General features: G+C 42.1%; 1 protein-coding gene across 5 annotated transcripts in view; it reads right to left on the reverse strand.

The window, feature by feature from the left end:
- NF1 (neurofibromin 1) overlaps window positions 1-25,012 on the reverse strand; it is a 343,136-nt gene that overhangs the window by 261,322 nt on the left and 56,802 nt on the right. For all 5 annotated transcript variants that reach the window (XM_068268482.1, XM_068268483.1, XM_068268479.1 and 2 more), the window contains exons 4-6: window positions 18,628-18,818; window positions 5,803-5,909; window positions 5,600-5,667 (exon numbers count right to left, since the gene is read on the reverse strand). In XM_068268482.1, the coding sequence (XP_068124583.1) occupies window positions 5,600-5,667; window positions 5,803-5,909; window positions 18,628-18,818 (366 nt within the window). The remainder of the gene's footprint in view (window positions 1-5,599; window positions 5,668-5,802; window positions 5,910-18,627; window positions 18,819-25,012) is intronic.

A 25,012-nucleotide genomic window follows, 5' to 3' on the forward strand; every position in this document is an offset into this window, starting at 1 on the left:
TGTGTGTGTGTGTGTGTATTTTTTTTTTTTTATTTATTTGACCCCTCACTGATTTTGTAAGTTTGTCCAATGACAAAGAAATGAAAAGTCTCAGAACAGTATCATTTCAATGGTAGGTTTATTTTAACAGTGGCAGATAGCACATCAAAAGGAAAATCGAAAAAATAACCTTAAATAAAAGATAGCAACTGATTTGCATTTCAGACTTAATACTTAGTGGAAAAACCCTTGTTTGCAAGCACAGAGGTCAAACGTTTCTTGTAATTGATGACCAAGTTTGCACACATTTTAGGAGGAATGTTGGTCCACTCCTCTTTGCAGATCATCTCTAAATCCCTAAGGTTTCGAGGCTGTCTCTGTGCAACTCTGAGCTTGAGCTCCCTCCATAGGTTTTCTATTGGATTAAGGTCCGGAGACTGACTAGGCCACTCCATGACCTTAATGTGCTTCTTCTTGAGCCACTCCTTTGTTGCCTTTGCTGTATGTTTTGGGTCATTGTCGTGCTGAAACACCCATCCACGACCCATTCTCAGTTTCCTGGCAGAGGGAAGGAGGTTGTCGTTCAGGATTTCACGATACATGGCTCCGTCCATTTTCCCGTTAAAGTGACTCTGTAACAAAAATTACAATGTTTTTTCTACCATCCTACACGTTCCTAAACCTATTCTAATGTGTTGTGGCTTACTGCAGCTCTTTCTACTATGACAGTCTCTGTAATAAATCAATGTATCTTTCCCCTGTCAGACTTGTCGGCCTGTGTCTGGAAGGCTGCCAAGTTCTTCAGTGTTGAACTGTTCCTCTATGCACACTCCAGTGTGTGTTTTATTTACATAAGCCAGCAGCTTCTCTGCTATCTTATCAGTGATAGAAGAGAGTTGGATAAAAATCCTCCTCTGGAGGCTGTGAAAGGAGCTGGTCTGTCACATACTAAGGAATTAACGAAATAGGCAGAGCTGTCTGCAGGAAGCCTGTAATGTTCAGTGCATGAGAGAAGCTGGGGACAGAAGGTAAACACACACAAGTGATCTCTTGAGATTCAGAAGTAAGGCTGTATACAGCCTGCTTGTGTATGGATGTATTTTCTATGTGTGGACATACTGTACATCAACCTACTTCCTGTTTTGGTGGCCATTTTGTTTGTTTATAAACAAACTTTTTAAAACAGTTTTTGACTACTTTTAATGTGGCGGGGAGCGGCGAAATTGTGTCAGAGGGTAATAGGAGATGTCCCCTAATGCACTGGTATGTTTACTTTTGTGCGATTTTAACAATACAGATTCTCTTTAATGCCATTAAGTTGTCCTGTGCCCTTAGCAGAAAAACACCCCCAAAGCATAATGTTTCCACCCCCATGCTTGACGGTGGGGACCGTGTTTTGGGGGTCATAGGCAGCATTTTTCTTCCTCCAAACACAGCGAGTTGAGTTAATGCCAAAGAGCTCTATTTGGTCTCATCAGACCACAGCACCTTCTCCCAGTCACTCACAGAATCATTCAGGTGTTCATTGGGAAACTTCAGACGGGCCTGCACATGTGCCTTCTTGTGCAGGGGGACCTTGCGAGCCCTGCAGGATTTTAATCCATTGCGGTGTAATGCGTTTCCAATGGTTTTCTTGGTGACTGTGGTCCCTGCTAATTTGAGGTCATTCACTAACTCCTGTGTAGTTCTAGGATGCTTTTTCACCTTTCTCAGAACCATTGACACCCCACGAGGTGAGATCTTGCGTGGAGCCCCAGAGCGAGGTCGATTGATGGTCATTTTGTGCTCCTTCCATTTTCGAACAATCGCACCAACAGTTGTCACCTTCTCTCCCAGCTTCTTGCTAATGGTTTTGTAGCCCATTCCAGCCTTGTGCAGGTCTACAATTTTGTCTCTGACATCCTTGGACAGATCTTTGGTCTTTTCCATGTTGGAGAGTTTGGAGTCTGCTTGATTGATTGATTCTGTGGACAGGTGTCTTTTATACAGGTGACTAGTTAAGACAGGTGTCATTAATCAGGGTGACTAAATGAGTAGAAGTGTCTAACCACTCTGTGGGAGCCAGAACTCTTAATGGTTGGTAGGGGTTCAAAAACTTATTTCACTCAATGAAATGCAAATCAGTTGCTATCTTTTATTTAAGGTTATTTTTTCGATTTTCCTTTTGATGTGCTATCTGCCACTGTTAAAATAAACCTACCATTGAAATGATACTGTTCTGAGACTTCATTTCTTTGTCATTGGACAAACTTACAAAATCAGTGAGGGGTCAAATAATTATTTCCTCCACTGTATATATATATCTATCTCTCTCTCTCTCTCTCTCTCTCTCTCTCTCTCTCTCTCTCTCTCTCTCTCTCTCTCTCTCTCTCTCTCTCTCTCTCTCTCTCTCTCTCTCTCTCTCTCTCTCTCTCTCTCTCTCTCTCTCTCTCTCTATATATATATATATATATATATCTATCTATACACACACATTATATATATATATATATATATATATATATATATATATATATATATATATAGATATAGATAGAGAGAGAGAGAGAGAGAGAGAGAGAGAGAGAGAGAGAGAGAGAGATATATATATATATATATATATATATATATATATATACACAGTGGTGTGAAAAACTATTTGCTCCCTTCCTGATTTTTTATTCTTTTGCATGTTTGTCACACTTAAATGTTTCTGCTCATCAAAAACCGTTAACTATTAGTCAAAGATAACATAACTGAACACAAAATGCAGTTTTAAATGATGGTTTTTATTATTTAGTGTGAAAAAAAACCTCAAAACCTACATGGCCCTGTGTGAAAAAGAAATTGCCCCCTGAACCTAATAACTGGTTGGGCCACCCTTAGCAGCAATAACTGCAATCAAGCGTTTGCGATAACTTGCAACGAGTCTTTTACAGCGCTCTGGAGGAATTTTGGCCCACTCATCTTTGCAGAATTGTTGTAATTCAGCTTTATTTGAGGGTTATCTAGCATGAACCGCCTTTTTAAGGTCATGCCACAACATCTCAATAGGATTCAGGTCAGGACTTTGACTAGGCCACTCCAAACTCTTTATTTTGTTTTTCTTCAGCCATTCAGAGTTGGATTTGCTGGTGTTTTTTGGGTCATTGTCCTGCTGCAGCACCCAAGATCGCTTCAGCTTGAGTTGACGAACAAATGGCCGGACATTCTCCTTCAGAATTTTTTGGTAGACCGTAAAATTCATGGTTCCATCTATCACAGCAAGCCTTCCAGGTCCTGAAGCAGCAAAACAACCCCAGACCATCACACTACCACCACCATATTTTACTGTTGGTATGATGCTCTTTTGCTGAAATGCTGTGTTACTTCTACGCCAGATGTAACGGGACACGCACCTTCCAAAAAGTTCAACTTTTGTCTCCTCGGTCCACGAGGTATTTTACCAAAAGTCTTGGCAATCATTGAGATTTTTTTTTAGCAAAATTGAGACGAGTCTTAATGTTCTTTTTGCTTAAAAGTGGTTTGCGCCTTGGATATCTGCCATGCAGGCCATTTTTGCCCAGTCTCTTTCTTATGGTGGAGTCGTGAACACTGACCTTAATTGAGGCAAGTGAGGCCTGCAGTTCTTTAGATGTTGTCCTGGGGTCTTTTGTGGCCTCTCGGATGAGTTTTCTCTGTGCTCTTGGGGTAATTTTGGTCGGCCGGCCACTCCTGGGAAGGTTCATCACTGTTCCATGTTTTTGCCATTTGTGGATAATGGCTCTCACTGTGGTTCGCTGGAGTCCCAAAGCTTTAGAAATGGCTTTATAACCTCTACCAGACTGATAGATCTCAATTACAGTACTTTTGTTCTCATTTGTTCCTGAATTTCTTTGGATCTTGGCATGATGTCTAGCTTTTTGAGGTGCTTTTGGTCTACTTCTCTGTGTCAGATAGCCCCTATTTAAGTGATTTCTTGATTGAAACAGGTGTGGCAGTAATCAGGCCTGGGGGGGTGACTACAGAAATTGAACTCAGGTGTGATAAACCACAGTTAAGTTATTTTTTAACAAGGGGGGCAATCACTTTTTCACACAGGGCCATGTAGATTTGGAGTTTTTTTTCCTCACTAAATAATAAAAACCATAATTTAAAACTGCATTGTGTGTTCAATTATGTTATCTCTGACTAATAGTTAACAGTTTTTGAGGAGCAGAAACATTTAAGTGTGACAAACATGCAAAAGAATAAGAAATCAGGAAGGGGGCAAATAGTTTTTCACACATACATATATATATATATATATACATACATACACGCACATATATATATATATATATATATATATATATATATATATACATACATATACATACACACATTATATAGTGTGTGTGTGTGTGTGTGTGTGTGTGTGTGTGTGTGTGTGTGTGTGTGTGTGTGTGTGTGTGTGTGTGTGTGTGTGTGTGTGTGTGTGTGTGTGTGTGTGTGTGTGTGTGTGTGTGTGTGTGTGTGTGTGTAGCTAAGGAGCTGTGGGCCCTGATGCAAGTTTTACATTGCGCCCCCCCCCCCCCCCCCCCCCCAAGTACTCTATATATAACAACTGTTACGGCGCACCAAAACCTGCCAATGGCAACTACAGTGTCAGAGGTGCAAGAAAGGGATGGGGAACAGCTTGTTATTGATTACCACTATTAAAAGTATCTATAGAACTGATTATTATGAGCACAGGACCAATAGAGAGCTAATACTACACCTGAGGGAGGGCCTCTTGGGGCCCCTCTGGCCTAAGGGCCCCGATGCGGTCGCTACCTCTGCACCCCCTATTGCTACGCGTGTGTGTGTGTGTGTGTGTGTGTGTGTGTGTGTGTATAAACTTACAGTACCAAATGTGTTTGGTGATCAGAATCAATTGTTATGTGTAAGAAAAAACAAATCAGGAAGGGAAAATTAACATTCACATAACACTAGAGTGTTAGTGTCTGTCAGTCTCTGTCATTAGCCTACTTGTGCACAACTCATCTTGCCAGCATGCTCTGTGAGTGGTAGGAGACTATCAATCCGTGGCACCACAACATGCAGCACTCTACTAACGGGACCACTTTCATACACAACACTATAATGAGGAGTACCACAACAGTGTGGAATTGGTTGCATTATAATGGTGAGGCACATTACAATGCGTAGTACACGGGTGGGCCATGTTGTTTATGCTTATTTGATAAGAAAGTTGGAGGTTGCTTATTCACGTGTTGGCTTAGTCTCAAGTATATACAGAATGCTCTACTCAAGAATGAAAGGCAACCCAAAGCTGGGTACAAAAATGATTTGTATAGGTTTGACAAAAAGTGTGACAGAAACATTTTAAACAAGCAGGTCTCAAATACATGGAAAATGCACATGCATTTAAGGCAGTGTTTCTCAAACCTGTTCTCGTGACTCCCTAACTGTGCACGTTTTGCAGGCGACCTCACTTATGTACATGTGGGGTAATTAGTGTCTGAGCTACATGGAATTCACATAACAGACACTAATTACCCCACCTGTGCATAGGCAAGGTTGCCTGCAAAACATGCACCACTGGGGATCAGGAGGACAGATTTGAGAAACACTGATTTAAGTTATAGTATTGTTCTGAAATGCATTCAGTTACACATACCTTTTCCAGACTATTGATAACTGCTAACTGTGCCACTTTCTTCAGGGATTTAAACTTATGGACAGTTTCTGAAAAAATTATAAAAAAAAACAAACACATTGCTTTTATAGTATTATACCGAAACAAGAAGCAGGATTAACGGAAAAAAATAAACTAGCATCACGAGTATGGTAGAATGGATGTTTTATCAAAGTTTTACTAACCTTGTAGCAGTCTCTTGAGCTTTGCGCAATCCACATTAATGTACTGTATTAAGTCTAGATCATGAACATCAGCATTGTCCTCTGAGCAAACTGTCAGTTCCTGCAACCTAAATGCAAGAATTCAGACATTATCAAGCAAAGTTTACCAATTTATTACTGCATCGTCATAATTATTCAATTAAAAAAAAAAAAAAAAAAAAAAAGAATGGGGGTGGACCTGAAAAAGTTACTACGTTTACTTTCATTCGCCTATCCCAGAGCCTCAACACATGAAAGTGATGCATTATACTTGCTCACTTACAACTAAATTATTGCAAAGATCATCTGCTTTAAAGCAGAAAACCTATTTAGCTTTGCTTTTTTAGCATGAGAGCTTTTCGGTTTCCTTTAGGGCTTGTTCAGCCTGTACACGCTGCCATGCGCATTTTGGCACCGCGTATAGTGTGCAACTTGCAAGAACGGTAGAAGGGCATAAACAGCCCTTCTACTGTTCCCATCATATGCACTGTGCAGCAGTGCAATGCGCTATCACACTGCTGCATGCATTTTTCGGGAATCGCAGCTCGGACCCATTCACTGTAGTGAATGGGATCAGCAGCGCACACGATTGCACGCAATGCGTTCTAATCACACGGCCATCTCCGCTTTGATGTGAATAAAGCCTAAGCCACTATAATCTCCTACTGGTTCTGGGGTCACCATGAGCTATCTGGGTACTCTCTAGTACTGGTCCAAGCCCTATCCTATAGAGCCATATCAATCCATGCCTTGCACTGAAGAGGACCAGAAAGTCTGAAACAGCCATATGCATGCTGGATTAGCGTATAAAAAGTATAAGCTATAGGCTCATTATACTCCAGTGTTTCTGGATGTGTCTGACTTTCAGTGAATTAAAAGCAGATTTGCATATGTAGGAGCAGAGCCAGGACAAGGTCCTCCAGCACCCAAGGCTGAGACAGCAAAGTGCGCCCCTCCATCCCTGCCTCCACAGCCGTCACACACTGATTGCTATTACACTAAGAGGCGCCACAGGGCCCACAACCTCCCCAACACCTTAATATCTAGTTATCTGGCCTGCAGTCACTGCCATGTATCCCCTTTTATTATTTCTTTCTGCTTCAAACACAATTAGTAATGACAGCTGAATGAATTCTGCGCCCCCTCCTACACTGCACCCTGAGGCTGGAGCCTCTCCAGCCTATGCCTCGGCCCGGCCCTGTGTAGGAGTGATGCATCATGGGAAAACACACTTGCTCACTTACAGCTACGGTAAGTTAATTCAAATACCTTCTGTTTTAAGAAGGCAAATTATAGTTATATTTACATTTCAGTTAGATGGCTTTTCTGTCTCTTTCAGTTCTTTATGCTCTTTGTGATATCATGTACAGAAAATGTAAGCTGCTTGTTAAGCAAAGGAGGAAGCTTTTGGAGGAAAGTTGCACTGATAATAAACAAGATACAGTGGTGTGAAAAACTATTTGCCCCCTTCCTGATTTCTTATTCTGGTACTTATCCGTTAGCCGGGCGCATCCGGCAGGTGGCGACAAAACTCCACCAGAGTTACATCTTTCCCTACTATCCATGTCGGCCTGGAGGGGGAATGCCACCTGCCGGATGCGCCCGGCTAACGGATAAGTACCCTTATTCTTTTACATGTTTGTCACACTTAAATGTTTCTGCTCATCAAAAACCGTTGACTATTAGTCAAAGATAACATAATTGAACACAAAATGCAGTTTTAAATGATGGCTTTTATTATTTGGTGAGAAAAAAAAAACTCCAAATCTACATGGCCCTGTGTGAAAAAGTGATTGCCCCCCTTGTTAAAAAATAACTTAACTGTGGTTTATCACACCTGAGTTCAATTTCTGTAGTCACCCCCAGGCCTGATTACTGCCACACCTGTTTCAATCAAGAAATCACTTAAATAGGAGCTATCTGACACAGAGAAGTAGAGCAAAAGCACCTCAAAAGCTAGACATCATGCCAAGGTCCAAAGAAATTCAGGAACAAATGAGAACAAAAGTAATTGAGATCTATCAGTCTGGTAAAGGTTATAAAGCCATTTCTAAAGCTTTGGGACTCCAGCGAACCACAGTGAGAGCTATTATCCACAAATGGCAAAAACATGGAACAGTGATGAACCTTCCCAGGAGTGGCCGGCCGACCAAAATTACCCCAAGAGCGCAGAGAAAACTCATCCGAGAGGCCACAAAAGAAGGGGGCAAATAGTTTTTCACACCACTGTATTTTAATTCTCATATAAACGGCTACCTCTGAAAAGGACCAATTCATAATAGTGGCTACACATTATCACCTGTACTGTGAAATGGGGAGCAGGAGGATTGTCTTTAGTCTCCAAGTTAGGAGGGAGCATGGTCTCAAACAATCTCAAAACAAGACCTCCCTGTAAGTTTCATCGTACAAATAAGTACCAGTACAGGTAGTCCCCGGTTAACGAATGAGATAGGGACTTAGGTTCGTTCTTAACCTGAATCTGTTCTTGAGTCGGAACATCTCTGTCCCCTGTACCTCCTCTGTGCCCCCCTGTGCCTCCAGTGTCCCCTTCTGTGTAACCTCTGCCCTCTGTACCTGCTTATGCAAGTTTAAAAGCCATTTTTTCTTTGATTTTTTTAAAATTGATTTTCTCCAAAGTCCAATTTGGAAAATAAAAATTTGGGCGGAGGACGGCGGTGTGGGAGCGATCCGAGCGGATGGAGCTGGAGGAAGCCCCAGGTATGTAAAACAACTTTTTATTTTTTTGAGCTCTGAGTCACTAAGGGCTCTTTCACATTAGGGCAGATATTGTGCGTTAACGCAAACGGCTAACGTTTGCGTTAACCAAGGTAAAATGAAAGTCCATAGACTTTCATTTTATCTTTCACACCCGATGCTGCGTTTCGATGCGTTGCGGTTCCGACGCACCCTGGCGCAGTTTTTCATCCAACGCACCCGCAAGCCGGCGTTTTCCGTCGGGTTTAATTACCAGCTACCGCCGCTGATTGCGTCGCACCGCAAATACCTGACGACACGCCGCAGGCAGACAACGCGTGCAGGAGAACGGCTCCTGCACGCGTTGTCTAATGTGAAAGAGCCCTAAGCACTTGTTCAATTCGAGAAAGTATATCTACGCCCAGCAGGAGTTCATCTAAAAGCAGCGGCATGGATATTAATCTTCTGCTTTCTATGCGCACACACATCACCAGCCGTGACAGAGCGAACATGCGTTCTGAAAGTCAAAGTGCCTAAATAAATAATAAATGATTATTAATAAACAGCACTAATAAGTCAATTAAAGTATGAGAAAAAAAAACCACTCATTTTGCTTAGAATCTTTCAGCATTCTAAGCAGGCACCATCTAGTGCCCAAATTTAATATTGCAGAATTAAAAAAAAAAAAATACATTAAAGTGAACCTGAACTCAGAACTTCCTCTCTGCTCGAAAAGATACGCAACAAAATAACCTTTATAGGAAAATATTTATTTGTTATAGGTGATACAAATCCTGCAATAAATCTGCAGTTTGTCTACTTCCTGCTTTCATGGAAGCAGACATATTAACATCCTGTGTTTACCAATTCTATGCCAGGTCAGTCAGCTGACACTGCTGAGGGATCAAATTACAACCTGCTTAGCCACGAATGAGGAGGAATTACGGTAGACTGGCTAAACTCTCTAAATACAGAGTGCATTTCTATAGGTTTTCCTTCTGTCCTGTGCTAGAGTTCAGGTTCACTTTAACCTTTTATGTCTCCTACAATGCCCTCATAGTTACCAAAATAATAAAAAAAAACTTGTTTAAAAAAAAAAGTGACAGTATCTATAAGAGAATACAAACACTTTAGGGACTTTTTATATTTGTATGTCATGAGGGTATATTGTTATTTTTGCAAATTGGGGCTTGTAATTATTGATAAGAGTACAATGAGAAAATCAAAACTACACATTTATTTCCAAATAAAATCTTGTCACCATACAATGTACTAGGGACATAATTAAAAAATTGTAATAACTAGGAAAAATGGGAAAATTAAGTGTAGGTTTTATCTACAGCTGTGCATGTTATGTTAAAATTATAACGGCTGAAAACTGAGAAATACCGCATTTTTTTAAGAAAAAATGTATCTTATTATTCATGTTAAAATGTATATAAAATAAAATTCTTAGCAAAGGTACCACCCAAAGAAAATATTACTTTGTGGTGAAAAACAAGGTATAGACCAGTAGAGCACTGAAATGTGCAAATTGCTGTGGTCCATAAGGGGAACACAGCCTATATAGTGGTCAAGTGGTTAAAGGGGAACTGAAGTAAGAGGTATATGGAGGCTGCCATATTTATTTCCTTTTAATCAATACCAGTTGCCTGGCTACCCTGCTGGTCTATTTCTCTGCAGTAGTATCTGAATAACACCAGAAACAAGCATGCAACTAGTCTTGTCAGCTCTGACGTTAAAATCTGAAACACCTGATCTGCTGCATGCTTGTTCAGGGGCTATGGCTAATAGTATTAGAGGCAGAGGATCAGCAGGGCTGCCAGGCAACTGGTATTGCTTAAAAGGAAATAAACATGGCAGCCTCCATATACCTCTCTCTTCAGTTCCCCTTTAATATCCAATTAACCTGTGTGTCAAATTGTGAGTATATTAACAGGACAAAACATGAAAGGTATGTAAACCATTGATCAAGGCAAGCCACTTGACATTGTAATGCTTAAAAAAAAAAAAAATACAAATGTATTTAAAAAAAACCTCATAATAAATGGCTTCATGTAGTCATTAACTAGTGCTGGTGTTCAAATTCTTAACATTGTTCTGAATTCAACCAAGCACCACACTTCAGCATTGAACCTGCAGACAGGGTCAGTGGTGGTGTCAGAGTCCTGTGAAACACGCCGCAGTGCACAGGTAAGTGAACTCACCCTGACCCTGCCTGCAGGTTCTGTGTTCAAGTGTGGTGCTCGGGTGAATTTGGAAGGATGTTCCGAATTCAAACACCAACACTACCACTAATTATGAATGAAAGAACATTTTGGTCAGGTCAATCATACTTTAAAAAAAAAAAAAAAAGAAAAGAAAGAAAAACCGCCAATAGTCCACACATTTTGCCTGGGTATGCAAACTTATGAGCATATATACAATGAAACGTAAGAACAGTAGTCAAACAGTAAATATTATGTATAATGTCCCATCTGGGTATTAAAGAATCTAATTTTAAAAACTACCCCCTTAAATTTCCATTTAATAAGACCCACTGTATTATATTAAACTAATCCTGAAAGACTTACCAAGTGTCCCACCCTCCTGCCTTGGAATCTTGCTTGGCTACATATTCAAATGCTACTCCAAAAAGCATATTTATAAAGAAATGTTACCAGGGCTGTGAAGTCAGTACAAAAATCCTCCGACTCCTCAGGTTAGGATTCCACCGACTCAGACTCCTCTAATTTGAATATTACAATTTTGTTGATTGAAATTATGTAACATGAAATGCATCTCCTACCAAGTGAACCAGAGACGAAGCACCCTCATGTATTTTACCATATATATCAGTGGGAACATTAGAGAAAACACGTACCCTGCCCTCCATTTCATTTTTAACTGTTCAGCTTGCTTATCAGCCCTGATAAAATTCCCGACTGAGCATACAGTCTGGCTTTGCTCAGGAATCATTATAGCCGAGACTGTGTTCACTGATGTCTTTTCAAGCCCAAGCCTGCCCCCTTCTGGCTCTGCTATAATGACTCAGCTATAAAGATTCCTGAGCAAAGCCAGACTGAATGCTCAGTCGAGGATTTTATCGGGGCTGATAACAAGCAAGCTGAACAGTTAAAAATTAAAGAGCAGGGTAGGTGTTTTCTCTAATGTTCCCACTGATATATATGGTAAAATACATGAGGGTGCTTCGTCTCTGGTTCACTTTAACTGCAAACGCTTAGGAATTTTAAAATACAACTGAAGTGAGAGGGATATGGAGGCGGCCATATTTATTCCCTTTTAAAGAATACCAGTTACCTGACTAGCTGGCTGATCTTCTGCCTCTGATACTTTTAGTCATACACTAAAACTAGTCTTTGGTAAGAGTACTTGTAGAAGACAGGAACAAATAACATCTATCAGGCCCTAGGCAATGTGACTGTGGGTACATACTGTATAAGAGTGATGTGCAGGTACTCTGCAGGGAAATGAGGGATTCTTCCTCTATTACACATTCTTCATGCACAATCTGAACATGGATCAGGCCCTAGGCAATATAACTGTGGGTATAAGTGAGAGTGATGTGCAGGTACTCTGAAGGAGAATGAGGCTATTTTTCCTCGATTACACATTCTTCATGTACAATCTGAACCAGGTTTATGGGTGATAGACAACATCTGTGTTCAATGCGCACAACATTCTCAGTGGATTCCCTGCAGCTCTGTTGGGGTGCATATGTAGAGTACAGTACTACTGTGTAACAAAGTAAACCTGAGACAGATGAAATTAAAGTTTTATACATACTTGGGGCTTCCTCCAGCCCCCCTTCAGGCTAATCAGTCCCTCGCTGTCCTCCGCCACCTGGATCTTCTGCTATGGGTCCAGGTACTTGAGCCAGTCGGGCTTAGTGCGCATGCACACACTCCGCCGCTGGGAGCGTACTACACTTGTGCAGCACTATTGCGCAGCTGCAGAATGTCCCTGGCTGTGGGAGCGGCATGCGGCCGGACTGCGCCGATTAGCTGAATTAATGGGACTCATAACAGAACATTCAGGTGGAGGAGAAGGACAGCAACTGGATCAGACTGAAGGGGGCTGGAAGAAGCCCCAGGTATGTATAAAACTTATTTTCATCCTTCTCAGGTACCCCTTACTTCGTAGTTACCAAACCAAATTTTAACAACATATCAAATTATTTGATTTCATGAGCAAAGGGAGTGCATACATTTGCATAAACCAGCATCAACGCAGAATTATTTCCATCTCACTGACCATCTCTATTAGTGACACAGCTACACATTTGACTTTATTCTTACAGTATATATGTTATTTAGTGTATATATATATATATATATATATATATATATATATATATATATATATATATATATATATATATATATATATATATATATATATGATTCCTGTGTACACATTGTAGATACTGTACAGTCACAATCAGAGATGTATATCAGACTTTAAAAATATGGAGACTTCTTTATTGAAGCAGCACAAGTAACTATTTTTTTGATTGTTTAATTCATTTTTGTGGACTAAGCACAGCTATTACTGTATATGTTACGGCCAGAACCCGGCCAATGTGCAAAGTGGCCGCTGCGCTGCGGCCAATGTGAGGAATGGAATGATTCATGTAACATGAATGTATCTTCTGGCCGCAGCGCAGCGGCCAAATGTATCGCAACCTAGTTAATTTAATGACATTAAGCCGGCGGCAATGAAACAGATGAAGCCGCCGGCTTTTGCTCTGCCTCTCTCTCCTTTCTCTTACTATGGGCAGCCGGTGGGGACACGCGTGTCCCCTCCGGAGTCGTTCGTCGCGGCAGGGAAGCCTGCCGTTCTTGCAGAGCGGGTGCTGGCAGAAGCAATGTCTGCAGCCTCCCCGCTGTGCTTTCCTGACGCGACGAACGACTCTCGGACACGCGTGTCCCCGCCGGCTGGCCATAAGAAAAGGAGAGAGAGGCGGGGGGGGGGGGGGGGGGGGGGAGGAGAGAGAGGCAGAGCAAAAGCCGGCGGCTTCATCTGTTTCATTGCCGCCGGCTTAATGTCATTAAATTAACTAGGTTGCGATACATTTGCCCGCTGCGCTGCGGCCAGAAGATACATTCATGTTACACGAATCATTCCATTCCTCACATTGGCCGCAGCGGGCACTTCGCACATTGGCCGGCCAGAACCCGAAGTGGCCGGCCAGAACTAGAAGTGGCCAAACTTCGGGTTCTGGCCGTAACATATATATAAATTATTTATGATGACTATTATCTGAGAAATAGAACATCATATTTTCTATTTTAATTACAGTTTAAATTCATTAGGAGTCGGTGCATTTTCACTCCACAGCCCTGAATGTTACACAACTAATGGATAGGCAGTCTGTCCTTGCCTTTTTAAAATCCATTTCCCCCTTGATGATCAAATTATCAGTTTCTTCCATTGCTGAATAGTCCAGTTCTGATGCTTATGTGCCTATTGTAAGCACTTCTGCCAGTAAGCAGGGGGCAGCATTGGCACTCAGATTGGTCCATGGCTACAGAGCACAATCTCGGCAAGCTGTAACGCACTGCATATTCGAACTGCTTTCTATCATGTCCAGAATGAGGTTTTTCAGCACTTTTGTCTAGAGCTGCACTTTTATGGGGTTAGAATGGACAAGATCATTCATTCCCTAAATGTATCGGTAAGCCTTGGTCACCAACTATTCTTCCTTGGACAACAGTAAGTATGAAGCACTGCATATCAGGAACACTGTACAAGAGCTCCTCTTTGCAAATGCTCTGACCCTTTCATCTAGCCAGAACAATAGGATTCCTCATATTTGCTCAGATACCGATTGTTCAGTTCTCAGAAGATTTGGTCACTGATCAAATCTGTCAGAAATCTATGCCCAAACATGTCAGATCAATTATAATTTAGATTTATTTCTATTAAAAATTTACTGAAAGTCTAGCAGACAGAAAAAAAAATCTTAGTCAATTTGGGGCGTGGCAGGAACAGTGGTAGGTTGATAGCCCATAGCGTTACACTGCATCAAACAATGCAATTCTGTGGTCCGATCAATTTTTAATCAATATCGGCCCCATTCACACTTGATAGCGCAAAATTTTGAAGGAGTCATTTTTCTGCGATTTAACACAGAAAAATCACTGAACACGCCAGCGATTTTCCCGCGATCGCATCTAGCGCTTTTATAGCACTGAAAAGTGATCGCTGGGAAATCGCCTGAAAATGGTGCAGGCTACGAGTTTGTGTTTGGCGATTTGCATTAATCACCGGCGATTAACGCAAATCGCCCAAGTGAGAATGGGCCCATGAGGTTTCTATTGCACTAGCGCTTTCAAAAGCGCTAGCGCTTGAGTGTTTTGCCGACATCGCCAACAAAACGCTCTAGTGTGAATGGGGCCTCACTGCTGAAGTCCATTAACAGTCGATGTGCATTGTTTTGTAGGAATTGATCCCTCTATTATCAGATCACAAACAGAGAGGAATCGTTCTGCCACGTCAGGTGGAAAGACTAGCTTTACACTTGCTCATATAAACTACTTCCCATTCATCACTTTAGACAACTGACCATTCAGTTATTGCCTCAACTCTCCTTGACAAATGTCATTGTACCAAGATAATCAATGTTATTTCTCGTCCATGGGTTTAAATAAGTTACTGTATATCACCTTTAGGGGGTCAGGCTGTAGGTGATAAGTTTGGAGGCATCCATATACTGAGTGCACAGCACAGAAGCTTCAGCATATATAGCTAACAGTCCTTGATCCAGCTTGCATCCTCTAGTGCCACGGCAGCTTTCCGAACTGGACACTAGATCTTCAGGCTCACTGCGGTCACATGACCATGAGCCTGGAGCTCTAGTGCCCAGTTCAGTAGCTGCACGGGACACTAGAGGATTGTGAACAGTGAGAAAAGATAGCTATATACGCTGAAACATGCTGCACAGCAAACTCTATACCTGCTGGCGTGCTCCAATGAGGGAGAGGGGAGGGTGTCGGCCAATCAGCAAGTTGTAGATTTTAGCCTATTTTGAAAGCCAAAAGTGTGTGTTTGTGTGGTCTGGTATCCACAAGGGAGTTTATCTTCAGGTATATACACTATGTATCAAAAGCACATGCTCAGATATTTGTGGCTTAGTACCACCATGTAATATCGGAAATGGACTAGTCAGTCGCTCTCTAACTTAAAAATGCTGCCCATCAACGTTTCTGGTGGCTGCTCATGTGACTCTCCCTTCAGCTGAGAGGTACCAAGATTTTTTTCCCCAAAGTAAAGTCAAATTCCTTATAAATACACTGTTAATCAGCCAATTTAAAGCAAGCCTTCCTGAGCAGCCAGGTAGCATGCATCTCGCTGCATATTAAGCAGGGAGTGATCTGCCACTGAAAAGATGAAAGTTTGAAAAGTCAACCTGCCCTTCAGAAGCAATCTGAAAACTGGATGCAATTACAAAATCATCCTTCTGTGAATTTCTCATTGTGTCAAACTGTTTTCAGATTACTTCTTTCAAATATCATTATTCCATTTTCAAGGAGCATAAATATTTTAATTTTCAATATAAAACAATTTAGTACTGCCAAACATAATGCAAGCATGGTACTTAGACTTAAAGAGACACTGAAGCGAAAAAAAAATTATGATATTATGATTTGTATGTGTAGTACAGCTAAGAAATAAAACATTAAGATCAGATACATCAGTCTAATTGTTTCCAGTACAGGAAGAGTTCAGAAACTCCAGTTGTTATCTCTATGCAAACAAGCCATTAAGCACTACAACTTTCAAAGTCGTGGAGAGGGCTGTTTTCTGACTTTTATTATCTCAACTGTAATTGAACTGTTTACTTTTTCTCTGCCAGAGGAGAGGTCATTAGTTCATAGACTCCTCTGAAAGAATCATTTTGAATGCTGAGTGTTGTGTAATCTGCACATATTATAGATTGATGCAATATTAGAGAAAACACTAAATACCTGAAAATAAAAATATCAGAATATTTTCTTTGCTGCTAATCTTCTAGTAATTATTTATAGTACACAACCAATTCATTATATCATATATATTTTTTTCGCTTCAGTGTCTCTTTAAAAGAAATCTGAAGCGAAGGACAGCAAAGGCAGGGAGTTGTCCACACAGCACATAGTTAACTGAAAATGTTTAAGCCTTTAAAGCTACATACCAACTCCACCAAAAAAAAAATATATGAACATGGCAAGTCCTCAAAAACAATCATGTTTATTAGTGCAAATTATAAGTAATACATTTAGAACTGAACTAAAAAAACAAAACAAAAAAAAACTATTGAGTAGCTAGCACCTTATCCATTGAAGACTTAAAGTGGACCTGAACTCTTGCACAGGACAGAAGGAAAACATATAGAAATGCACCCTGTATGTATCTAGGGGGTTTAAGACTCTCTAATTCCCCCTCATCTGTGACAAAGCACAAGTTGTAATTTGATCCCTCAGCTCACTGTCATAGCAGTGAGTTATTTGGTTAAAGGATACCACAACTGACATGTGGCATAATGAGATAGACATGGGTATGTACAGTGCCTAGCACACAAATAACTATGCAGTGTTCCTTTTTTTCTTTCTCTGCCTGAAAGAGGTAAATATCAGGTATGTAAGTGGCTGACTCAGTCCTGACTCAGACAGGAAGTGACTACAGTGTGACCTTCACTGATAAGAAATTCCAACTATAAAACACTTTCCTAGAAGAAAATGGCTTCTGAGAGCAAGAAAGAGATAAAAAAAGGGGGAAATTCTTATCAGTGAGGGTCACACTGTAGTCACTTCCTGTCTGAGTCAGGACTGAGTCAGCCACTTACATACCTGATATTTACCTCTTTCAGGCAGAGAAAGGAAAAAAAGGAACACAGCATAGTTATTTGTGTGCTAGGAACTGTACATACCCATGTCTATCTCATTGTGCCACATGTCAGTTGTGGTATCCTTTAACACAGGATGTTAACAATATGTCTGTTTTCATGAAAGCAAGATGTAGTCAATGCATATTTATTAAAGGATTTGTATCATCTATAACAAAGAAATGTTTTTTTATTATGCCTCTTTCACAGTGGGACGTTGCGTTTGATGCGACGTTAAAGTCGCACAACGTGCCCCTTACGCAGCGCATGTAAGTTATGAAATTGGACGTTATGTTGCACTGCGTTTTGTGTCTCTTGGTGCACCGTTTTCGTCGCATACTGATGGAACGAAAACGGCGCATGCGTTACATTTACAAAAAACATTACTGAGCATGTGTTGCACATGCTCAGTAATGTTTTTTGTAAATGTAACGCACGCGCCGTTTTCGGCGCATGCGTTACATAACGCAGCAGATAAATTGCTAAACGCACAGCATGCAGCACTTTTTAATTAATAACGCTACACGTTAAACTCTAACTCAACGTGTGCACTGTGAATGTCGCACAGACTTTGCATTGCTATGTGTTACTCTGCGTTAAAGTATTTTATAACGTGCAACTTTAACGTCGCACTGTGAAAGAGCCCTTAAAGGTTATTATGCTGTTGCATATCTTTTAGAGCAGACAGGATGTTCCGAGTTCAGGTCCGCTTTAATACCTGCTTATTGGGGTTCATGTTCACCGCCTTTTTTCTATGAACTGCATAATTGAGTCTTTGCAGAGGTTTCCTGCTGCTGTCAAGGATGCAGGGCAAATGTAGTCTTGCAATTCTTGTTCTTCGTGTCTACATTTTTGCCTACTTGGCTAAATCCAGGGAGGAGAGGATCTACATATAGTTAAGTTTGCCATACACATATGGCCATGAAACTTGCATCTGATCTACTGCCTTGCAACGATACACCATTTGTACTCACCCTGACTGCTAACTGAATCTGCCTTTATCAAATTCAGGTTTGGTTGGGCTTTAATTAGCCAGTAAAAAAATAAATAAAAAAACTTGTCAAAAGCTGCATACACGCAATGGTTTACCACTCCTGTAACCTGTCCAAATGATATTTGTTCAAGAAAATTATTTCCCAGCTGTTCGTGTTAAGCAGCCATAATAATCTTGATGTGAACTGAAATGGGCATGCTGCTACATTGTTATCCTTGCTCTCTATGCGATTCTATAACGCACGGTTTCTCACCTCGTAGAAATACGACTGAAAACTGCATTGAAATTATTGCAGCTTAATGAAAATAGGACTCCTGATGCAGAAATCCGAAGCTCTGCTGCATGCTGGTTGCCTTCCCGATGCGTGTGAATAAAATGGCAGATCTCTGGTAGCAGCTGTTTGACTAGCATTGTTTCATCCAAACGCATACAGTCTTTTGGTTGCTGAAATGAGAAGGTACACATAATTAACATTTACTTCCAGTCGAATATTAAGAACAGTACAGCTTCCAGAGTGGCCAGACTGAAATCCAATAGTTATTTTAATAACATCCCGAAACTTAGAACTTCAAGGTTCTGTAGGAAACTCTGTAGAGACTCAACTACTAAACACACAAATAACCAGGGTAGACATCTCAAACTGTTCACTGCTCTCCTTGGCTGTCCATGCACTTTGATTGCTATAGAAGAAATTCCTATGTGCCAGGTTGAAAGGCAACTACAATTTCAGCTAAATGTTGGAAATGCCTACTTGCAAAAATCCTTACTGTGGTGTGTTAGGTGCAAACTAACCCCCTGTTCACACTTCTAGCTACTGGAAATACAGGTACAATCACCACCGTTATACTGCTCTAGTTTCTGCTCAATTATATTGCAGCGTGGCAAAAAATCACCCCTCTAACAATCTATCCACAGAGAGGCAAGTAAAGCTCCTACTACTGTGCTACTGTGTTTTTTCTTAACGTTTGTCTTTTATAAAACATATAGGTATATGCATGGTCTACACAGTTAGGCCCCTTTAACACTAAGGCCCAAATTACATTAGCGTTCTGAGCCAAAAAGATCCAGTGAGCGGATCCGGCCTCCGCTTCACTGGATCCTGATGGCTCAGTCCGTGGCCAGGTTCACATAGTGAAAACGGATCTGATCAATGATCGGATCCATTTTCACTCAGCAAATAGATACCTTATCAGTAGTAGCCGGCGGTAGAGGCTTCCTCTTCTTCCGCTGTGACTACACAGCGCGTCATGCGACTACATGACGCGGAAGATGGCGGAAGATGACGGAAGTCTCTACCGCCGGCTACTACTGAAAATAAGGTATGTATAAACCCTCCCTCACCCACCCGGCTGCTGCACCCTCCCGACGCTAGATTCACGTCGGCCCATGCCCCCATCCCCTGTGGAACAGTCCGTTTCATCACTAGTGTGAAGAAACTTTCCGTTTCCCATTGCTCCAATGCTGCAGTATTTTTTGTCTGGATCCGTTCCACTAGGCAGAACGGTCTGGAAAATTAGGGCCTGCAGCATTTTTTAGATCCGTGGACCGGAACGTACGGAATGTATCCGTACCAACGGACGCATGTGAATGGATCCATAGGTTAACATTGGATCTACTCACATCTGTTCCATTTGTACAGTATACGTTCTGGTTCCTATCCGGAAAAAGAGCGCCAATGTGAATAGGGCCTTAATCAGTTGCTCTCAATTATAACTGAAAGACAACTGATTTTCAAAGTAATAGGTGGCCACACACACCATACAATTTTCATGCAATCTGACTACAATTTGTATACAATCTTACCAACATTCATGTAGTATTTCAGCACTTGGGGGATGATTGTACAGCCAGATTGCAGGAAAATTGTATGGTGTGTGGCCACCTTAATGCCTATGGTTTTCCCATGTCACAGTTCCACTACACGTGGTTTAACTGAAATCTTTTTCACAAAGCACTACTATGGAAAACCGCATACCAATGTATACTAACACATACCTACGCATTAAGTGTACAATGGCCCTTAGGGAACATGGCCTGCACTGCAAACCTGCATGAACACTATTGTCTGTGTAGGTGTGCACTCTTCTGCATATTGTAACCATTTTATGTCACAGTTAGGTTTTATTTAAAGCAAACCCAAGACATCTGATTACCTGAAAAAAATGATACAAAAAAAAACAAAAACAAAAAAAACATGCTAACGGATTTGGGGGGCTAGCCGTATCAGGCAGCATTGATAAACGTTGCTCCTGTATGCTTTTATAGCCAAGTTTAAGAAAAAAAATAACCGATACCCCAGGGTCACAAAGCTGCAGACCCGGCTCTGTGCTTCTCATACAAGAGCAGAGGAGGGGAAAGGGCGGAGATCTGGTGGGAGGGGTTGAGAGGCAGGGAGGGGTTGAGAGGCGGGAAAGAGGCATTTTGCAGGAGTGCCTTTCCTGCAAAGGAAGTCCCTGCCCTCTTAGGCTGGCTGCACGCTGTAAGAGGATTTTACAGGGGGGGGAGGGGGGAAGCGGAGATAAGGGGGAGCAGAGGGTGATGCTAAGGAGGCACAGTGGCATGTCACTAAGAAGGGAACATGTCTGTGTCCTGTTTAACTATTAAAATCCTCATTGTGTACTTTTAAAAGAAAAAACTAGTTCCTTTAAAATGTATAACTTATCGTGCAAAAGACAAAATGGCAGGGGATTCTTATTTTTTTCCTCTCTCTCTACATTTCTAACAGCTGATCTTATCATTGTCAGAAAGCAGAGATGGATTTTGCAGGTTTTTCAAGTTTAACAACCTAGAACGAACTTCCACTGAGCTTGCTCACTATGCTTTTCCTACTTCTGCTCATGTAATTCTTCCAAATGTTTAAGGACCCCGGGAAAAATTTAATTTGCTTTATTCCTCAACTATTTAACCACAGCTTAATCCATTTAAACAGGTTTTTACCATGCATTCTGTTACGGATAACAGTTGTAAAGTGGAGCACTAACACATTGCTATCACAATATCTTGATTTTACAGCTTGGTTTGTCCATGTGAGGAAGATTACTGCTGCCAATGCACTGCCTTTAACTATCATGGCACCTGAGAATTTTAAAATTAGCCCATGATAATGCAAATATTTTGTATTACTGATTTAGTGCCTAGAAAGGATATGAAAAGGTAGAGTTGCTGTTTATTATAACTTACACCAAAGAACCTTGCCTGCACTCCTGATCTTCAAACCAAGCTCTTTGTCCTTTTACAATAAAACAAAACTAAGGTCTGATAACCTCAAACCTATATTCAACATTTTATGAAGTGAGACTACAGCCCGAGTCATATATTGTGCCCGCCACTTCCTCTCTCACTGCTCTTCCCCTTGGCTCACTGTCACAGTCTGTAGTCACGTGATATTGGTGACAAGATCAGTGGGCAGCGGCAAAAAGTAAACAATATGGGAGAAGCTTGTTTAGGGCGGAAGGGATAGGCACATTTATGACTCAGGCCTGCATCACTCCTCTTAAATAGCTGGACACAGGTTCATTTTAATGTGCTTCTCCCACTCAAAACAGGAGCAGTACATGTCAGATTTACCAGGTGTTGCAGCTCTATCCTCTTATTGGCCTTGGAGCATAGAGAAGGGCAACATCCCCATCTCCTCTCAATCTATATTTAGAGCAGCTAAATTGACAACTACTTCAGTTATATCAAATTGATGCATATTATTTATCCAATTATGTATTTATTTCATGCCATTAACTACTGAGGCCTCATTGATTCTTCTTTATAGTCCTACTGGTCTCTATTTGTATATTCAATTCACAATCTAATTATTTAATATAACTGATGTTTTGTTAAAGAAATTTATCCCAACTACTACAGTTACCCAGGGCCGTTTCTACCACCGTGCGGGCCGTGCGACTGCACTGAGCGCAGGCCAGCAGGTGAAGGAAGGTGGGCGCAGGATGGAGGACAATGCTAGGGAGCCGCTCAGTGTTTACACTATTTTCTGTGCACACATGTGCACAACAGATATAAGCAGCCAGGTCCCCGGCGGCTGCACTGTGTGAGAAGCATAAGGGGTTTTTTTTCTCCCTTCCCTCCCGCCCTCCAATCAGTAACTCATTTTTCAGCTGGTGCCTTTCTCCAGCCAATGAGAGTAAGGCAGCCAGCCCACCGAGCCCGCCCCTCTGTCTCCATTAAGAAGACCAGACAGAAGCAGCAACAGGACAAAAAGCTGCGTTCTGCTCTGTCCAGGATGCCCGCATTATTTTTGTTTTCAAGCCAGCCAGCCAGGTATAGATCTCCAGTGTAATTCCTGTGAGACTGTGTCGTCTGCTCCGGAGGTATATGACCTCTGTAGCCAGGAGCAGATGGCACAGAATTCCTCTGCTTACTGTGTGTGACATTATGCAGAGCCCTGACAGCCAAGGCAGGGATGCATGTGTCTCACACAAACAATGCTGTACTGTACACAATAATGGATGGACATCTTACCTAAAGTAATGCTGTGTGTAGTGTATTGTCTAGTATTGCACACAAAACTTTTGTTTCATTGTGAGCTGCATGTATTTTCTATTTCATTTCATAAATTATGTCAGTCATGCTGGTTTTTCAGTGAATTAGATCATATAAATCTGGAGGACCTCTATGGGCCATTTGGGGGGTTTTTGAGTGGCTGTGACACAATTACTTGGGAGGGGTTCTCTCTGGCTGAGGGGGTTTGGGAGGACTTGCATGTGCCACTAGGGGTGGGGTGCTTACTAACTAAGGGAGGTTTGTTGGCCTGTCAGTGCAAACCGGCACTGAGTGGGGGGTCTGGGGTGGTATTGTAACTAGCACCCAAGACCTCCATTATGTGGGGGTGGGGGACACCTACCTATCTATCTAACCTATATTGGGAGTACCTACCTATATAATCTATACTGGGGCAGCTACCTATCTAGCTTATACTGTGGGCACCTACCTATGTAACCTATACTGAGGGCACCTATCTATCTAACCTGTACTGGGGGCTTCTACCTATCTAAGCTTTACTGGGGGCACCTACCTATCTAACCTGTACTGGGGGCACCTACCTAGCTTATACTGGGGCACTTACCTATGTAACCTACACTGGGGGCAGATACCTATCTAACCTATTCCTGGGGCTTCTACCTATCTAGCGTATACTGGGGGCACCTACTCATCTAACCTATACTGGGGGCACCTACTCATCTAACCTATACTGGGGCACCTACCCATCTCACCTATACTGGGGGCACCTACCCATCTAACCTATACTGGGGGCACCTACCCATCTAACCTATACTGGGGGCACCTACCCATCTAACCTATACTGGGGGCACCTACCTATCTAACCTATGCTGGGGTCAACTATACTGGCTACCTATACTGGAGGCACCTACCTGGCTAACCAATACTGGGGCACCTATGCGTGGCTACCTATACCAGGGGGACCTATAGCTGGCTACCTATACTGAGTGCAACTGGACCTGGCTAACCTATACTGCGGGCACCTATACCTGGCTCCGCGGGGGGGGCGCAATTTTTACACCCTCGTCCTGGGTGCATTTTAGCCTAGAAACTGCCCTGCAGTTACCTACCGTATATACTCGAGTATAAGCTGAGTTTTTGAGCCCAAAAGTGGGGTCTCGGCTTATACTTGAGTCATCAGAAATTGGTGTATGGAAAAAAAACAAAAGAGCACACTTTGGACACTTCAAAGCTGCAATACATTCAGGTCTGGCGGTGCACTGGATGCCTGAATCAATATAGACACTGCAAGACGAGATCCTGACGGCCACACTCGAGGGAGGACTTCTGAAACTTCAGAGCTGCAAATCTTACCGGTCTGATGGCAGTCTGCGAAGTGACTTCTGCTATTGGCAGTGTGGACCGGCATTATAAATACATCACAATGCTCTGCGCTGGGGGGAGGGTTTTACTTAACTATTACGGTTTCTTTGTTTCCTTATTTTATAAAAGTGGTACAGTCATCCCCAACACATGCCTATTTCACTCTGGTGGTGGTGGGGTAGGGGATGCGGGGGTACACTGCATTTCCTCCCCCGGTTTATACTCGCGTCAATCATTTTTGTCAATTTTTTTAAAGTAAAAGTTGGGGGTTCGGCTTATACTTGGGTCAGCTTATACTCGAGAATATATGGGTATTTATTGCAAAGTATGTGATTGCCTAAGAATTTTACCTTAACCTTCCTGGCGGCACACAGTTTATGAGGCTGCGTCCACGGGAGGGATTTTTAGAATAAAACTTGTTGTACATGTTGTAGCTAGCACTAGGCTAGCTACCTGTGGCCCCCAAGTCCCCCGGCACCTATCTGATCCCCCCCGATCACCGCCGCTTATACTTACCCAGCCGCACTTCCACGAGAGCCGCAGCTTCCCATTTAGCTTCAGCATTTAGCATCGGACATTACGTCATGCGCAGTCCCGATCCTCCCCATAGCGAAGCCTGGAGCTGATCGGGAGGCTGCGCCATCGCGGGATCCCTGGGGGTATTATTGCGGCGGGGATCGGGGGGAGAGCAGAGGCACTTGGGGGGCACAGGTAGCTAGCCAAGGGCTAGCTGAAGACTATTGCATAAATTTTATTTTAAAAAAATCCTCTCGGGGCCATGCGATCCCCTGCGGCGGTTAGCCCGA

Source organism: Hyperolius riggenbachi, chromosome 2 (genome assembly GCF_040937935.1).
Source record: "Hyperolius riggenbachi isolate aHypRig1 chromosome 2, aHypRig1.pri, whole genome shotgun sequence".
Lineage (NCBI taxonomy): Eukaryota > Metazoa > Chordata > Amphibia > Anura > Hyperoliidae > Hyperolius > Hyperolius riggenbachi.